The following is a 5,259-nucleotide window of genomic DNA, read 5'->3' as shown; positions in this document are numbered from 1 at the left end:
CGGTTCAGCTTCAGATGGTTGACAATCTTTGAAATTTTAACAGCATCTTAAGCTCAGGGTAACTGAACAAGCCAAATATGATACACAGACATAACAACCACCCATTTTTAGACATACATGCAGAAGTACCTTCATCCCATGCGTCCTGAAGTTATTTCCAGTACATTTCAAAGCTACCCCAGTACTCCTGCTAAGGGCAGGATAAGAATGGTTACATCCTTTATCCATGGTGCTAGACATAATCTAATTAGAGACTAATCAGAAAGGAATCCTCTCTGAACAAATCCAGGATTGCAGGAATGATAGTTTAACATCCCAACTCAGATTCTTGTGTGCCAGTTAGCTGGTGCCTTTAGAAACTTCACAGAAGGACTAATGATTTGATAAGGTCCTCAGGACTGACAGGCTGAGATCCTCCATCATTCTTGCATTTAGCAGCAGCAATGTAAAAAAGAATTTATCCTTTTTTTGGGGAGGGGCTTAGGAGGGGTGTCAGAAGTGACACATATTCCTAATAGTACTGTACAGGAATGAGCAGAAAATATCAGCTGGTTCTTACTCACTGTCAGCTACAGTGTAGGAAGTAGGTTACCACAGCTGGGTGCAACCATTAGGAGCTGGAATCAAGAATGGTCATTAGCAGGATTAAACAGTAAGAACAAGCCTTTCCCTCAGTGGCAAGCTGCTGCCAGAGCATTGCTTCATTTGGGGAATGCCTAAAAATAGCCACACTGCTACTGCTTCCTTAAGGCACGCTAACCCCATCAATGGAAGATCATCCATTCAGTGCAGCACCAGTGTTTCGGGGGAAGAAAGTAGAGAAAACAGGAAGATGTTTTAGTTAGCGGTGGTGGGGAAGATCAGCAATGCCCAAATAGAGGTGAAGCTTCTGAATATTATTAAGCTATGGCATTTCTGTGGCCAAACCACAAAGCTTTAGTTCTGGTCAGGACTGTACTTCAGCACCACTCCCTCAGAAAGAGTCACAGCTTTTATAGCTTAGTTTCAGCTTCTGTCAGCACCTTCCAAGCTTGGACAAGATCACAGCTGGAACAGCAAGAATCTTTGTAAGGATGACAGAATGTGCATAGTGGCCAACATTCATACAGAAATTATACAGGCCATTAATCAAGCCATTGAGTTCTAAAAGGAAAAGCAAAATGGAGTAGAAAAGACTCAATGGATCTTATATCCAAAACCTATATACTATAATTACATTTTGTAAACACTCTGTGCCAACAGCTGCAATGTACTGTCAGCACATAGTGCAGAGGCAGAAGTTAGAACAAGTAAAGCATCATGGATCAGTTAGAGACAATCCAAATTATATGTGGAAAGGATGATACACCTGGTGACAAGAACATCATCTGCAAAGGATGCAACAGAAGAGCACTCGAAAATGAAAGATTAGAGAATCTGGAGCAGCAGCTGACCTAACAATTCTAAAGACAAATTCTGGATGGTTCCCTATGCACATAACAAGACATGCCAAGCAGGCCACTGAACAGGGAGAATAAACAAATCTGTATGCGTGAAATGCTGACAAATAGCACACAGAATGCACCCTCCTGGTAGAAACTAAAGCTACCCTATTAAAATGAAAAAGCAGTAAGTTTATTACAAACATTCAGAGAAGGGGAAGTTAGGGTTATCCTTTCTCTTAAAAAACATAATTTCATGTAGTTCTTTCATGGTTTCAATGTGGCAAGTTTTTTTTTCCTTTTGGTCTACATAGCTTGATGGAACTGTGGAGACACTGAAATACAAATGTCAAATTTCCAGTACTTCAGAGCTGTTGTTTATTGAGCAAAATTTCAAAACCAGGATAAGATGCCAGGAAAAGTATTAAAACTGGATTTTTCTGGGTTATCTAGCTCATACTGAATTTTTGATCAGATGCTAATACTCCTCTTACCATCACAATCATATATATTTACAACTCAATAAGCATATGTATGATTCAGTGTTACATTTAAGATTATAAAAGCAGAACTGTCTAGAAATCAAATCTGAGGTACTCTTCTCTGGTCTCAAAACACAGAAAAAGATTACACTGGATAATCACAGCTTTTGAAATGAGAAAAAGCTAAATTTTCCAGCATCGTGATTTCGCAGTGGAAAACAGACAATCATGCATGCTTCAAATGACATCTAAATTTATCTTCTTTCTCCACCACAAACAATATTTCCACTTTGCAACCATGAATTTTGCATTCTTGACACCTATAATTCAGACAGAAGAGCAAGGAAAAGATGAGAAGGCTGAATTTATTTTTACTCCAAGAACCTTTAGCTTTAAGCCAAGATCCTAACCAAGGAAATGAAAAATATTTTTAACTTTGGTAGCAGCATTCAGACCCTTGTGAGGGTAACTGAAATACCACAACTATGATTACTGGGATTCCATGCAGAATATCTGGAGCAGTGTTGGGTTAATGATGCTATGTGCTGAGTGACCTCAAGTTCCAAGGAGAAAAGTTCTGCATATGCAAAAAGTTCAAGCAATTTCTAGATGTAAAATAAGCTGAATATGGTTGAGCAGAGAACCATGTAGAAAAAAGGAATCCCTAGAAGGGACAAAAGAGCTAGGTGGTTCAAAAAGTTCTTGATTCAGTACTTCCTCTGGAGCTACTGCTTAGAAAATGAGTTACAGCTATCAGAGCACTTGATATCTCATACGTCTCATCAAGTCAGCTAGTGTGAATTCCCAATTCAACTGTACATTAAGATTTGACTAAATGCTACCTGTGAAAGCTTCCATAAACCACAGCATGTAAAAGGCGTATGTGGCTTGCCGCCCAACAAAGCAAGTCTTTCACTTTGCTTTAAATTGAATGATAACAGTGATTAAAATACTTAGTTCTGCAATGCATTTTCATCTCTAAGTACTGATGCACCTTACAGAGTCTGTAGAACATTATAAAAACTGATGGGTGATTATCACAGAAAACCTGGAAATTGGCATGAAAGCTACTTACTGCATATATAGTGACACATGATGGACATGTTATGTTGAACCAAAATAATGGGACAAGTCTTGTTCATATTTATTTAGAGAATTCTGCTGTTCCTGCAATAGGCCTGGGACTTCCATCAGCACAGCTCTGTGCAACCCTGCTGCCTACACAATGCAAGATACATGAAGATACGAACCTGTTTCCAAAGACTATACTGGAAAAGTCCACAATGAAATCTTCTGGTATCCTTAAAGAAAAGACCAATACATAATAGTTAAGTTTTTTGTAACCACAAATATATGGCCTTAGCTACCAAAATCAAAAAAATCTATTACAGAACACAAAAATGTGTCATCATTTTCCACCTTCCATTGCTTAAAACTGCCATAAACACTTCAGTGCTTATTGACTCAGTCTAGGCTCTCAAAAGGACAGCCTATGTTTTTATATCAAGAACCCTAAAAACTGTATTACATCTTCCTGTCCTACCTATGGCAACAGTATTTGCTTAACTTCTCTCAGACAAGAAAAGTTTTAGTGATGGCTCTGCCAAGTGCAGAAGGCAGGCCAGCAATTCATACTTTCAGAAATTCAAACCTACACATTTCACTTTCACCTGAAGTGTAATGAAAAGAAGATGGAATGAATTGCTCCCACAAAAGCAAAAACAGAGGCTCTTGTAGCTAAGATTACTTACAAAAGAAGCATAGCTAAGATGGGGAGGACAAACATAGATTTGATGGGGACCATGAGAACTGGTTGCCAAGACTAACTTGCACCCCATCCACCCTGTGTTTCTCCACTACTTTACCACTCCTCCAACACTGTTGCTGCCTCACAAACAAGCTGCTGTTGATTTTCAGTTCAATATATCAGGCTGTGAACTGCAAAGACTGCAGAGAAAACACTATGTTCAGCTGCCTTTGCCACAGGGACTGTAACCTCCTACAGAGAGGCAGGTTGGACAAGTGAGAGAACTGCTGCTGCTGCCACAGTTCAGTCCAGCACTCGACATGCATCAGTGCCAAGAGACATTACTCACCAGTGGTTTGAGATACGCAGCAGTATGACAAAGAAAAATCAAAGCAAACAGGGAAGTTACCTGTCCTAAAGGGCTTACAGTGGTCTAATGATGGGAGTAAAAACAACTCATCAACTCACACAGTGGGAAGATGAAAGAGCAATTATCAGCACTTGAATTCTTAATGGAAGAAGTGGTGTTAAAACACATTTTTAAATGGTGTTTGGATAAAATTGAATGCATATTAGCAAGGTAGTCATCTGAGGCAAAGCGGGAAGTGAGGAGGAGGAACTAGACAGTGCTTTTTTGGCTGCATGTGTCTGTCTGTCTTTCAGAAGAGACATGACTTTATTTCTGCAAACATTACTTACACTTCCCCTGCAAGCTTATCACTTAACCCAGCTTGATGATGACCCAATATCCTCTGTATGTAGTGGAATAGCTGGAGACAAGGGGTTGTAATATGATTATTATGGTACCTCTCACAATGGTTGCTCAACTCTAAGAGCAAGTGTTACTAAACCAGACACGCTACTGCTATCCTTGAGCTTGCATTATTTTTGCTGGGCAGTTAATGATTTTGCCAAAAATTCTTTTCCTGGCTCTAACAATTTCCATGAGGCCAGTCACACACTAAGGAGATCAGACACAGAACAAGGCACAGCTCAGGCCTGAGCTACAGATGGCAATCGGTTTTCAGAGGGACATTCTGAGGAAGGGACTGAAAGGGCAAGGAAAGTTATTAAACAACCTGAGGGGGGTATGTGGAAACAGTACCCACAGTTTGAGTGAATTTCTTCTCACTGGCTCAGCCACTCAGGCTAAAAAATAGGGGATACATAATGGCAACCCTGTGAAACCCATAGTACTGATGAAATTAATCAGAAGTGGGCATGTCTCCCAGCCTCTTTCTCCACCAAAACTAGAAGCCAATACCAGCTGCATCACCAGGAAACACAATTAAAAGACTTTATATGGGTTTTCTTCTTTTTCACTGAAGAAAACAAAATAGAATGCAGGAGAGGTGGGAAAAAAGGTAACTTGGCTCAGAGCTCAACCCTTTTAAAAGTCAACACAACAAAAAAGGGAAAAGGAGCCATTTTTTTGCCTTAAAAATGCAAAATTCCTGCCCGAACACTGCGTGCCAGTAAGGCCAAGACACGGCTGTTCACTATGTATGTTCTTCCTGCACATAACAAAAAGTGTGGTCAAATGACAAGGATGGGGGCCTGGGAATCTGTATTTCCAGACACAGCCAGTGTAACACAGCCAGCCCAGCCA

At 40.1% G+C, this 5,259-nt stretch overlaps 1 protein-coding gene across 1 annotated transcript in view; it reads right to left on the bottom strand.

Moving 5' to 3' along the window:
• The window catches only part of LOC104406506 (COMM domain-containing protein 5-like), a 13,159-nt gene that overhangs the window by 5,299 nt on the left and 2,601 nt on the right, over positions 1-5,259 (bottom strand). The window contains exon 4 of the mRNA XM_010015505.1: positions 3,154-3,204. Within this exon, the coding sequence (XP_010013807.1) occupies positions 3,154-3,204 (51 nt within the window). The remainder of the gene's footprint in view (positions 1-3,153; positions 3,205-5,259) is intronic.

This window comes from Nestor notabilis, unplaced genomic scaffold (assembly GCF_000696875.1).
Source record: "Nestor notabilis isolate BGI_N333 unplaced genomic scaffold, ASM69687v1 scaffold10760, whole genome shotgun sequence".
Classification (NCBI taxonomy): domain Eukaryota; kingdom Metazoa; phylum Chordata; class Aves; order Psittaciformes; family Psittacidae; genus Nestor; species Nestor notabilis.
The sequence above is the reverse complement of the archived record's forward strand: the minus strand, read 5'-3'. Positions and strand labels throughout refer to the sequence as shown.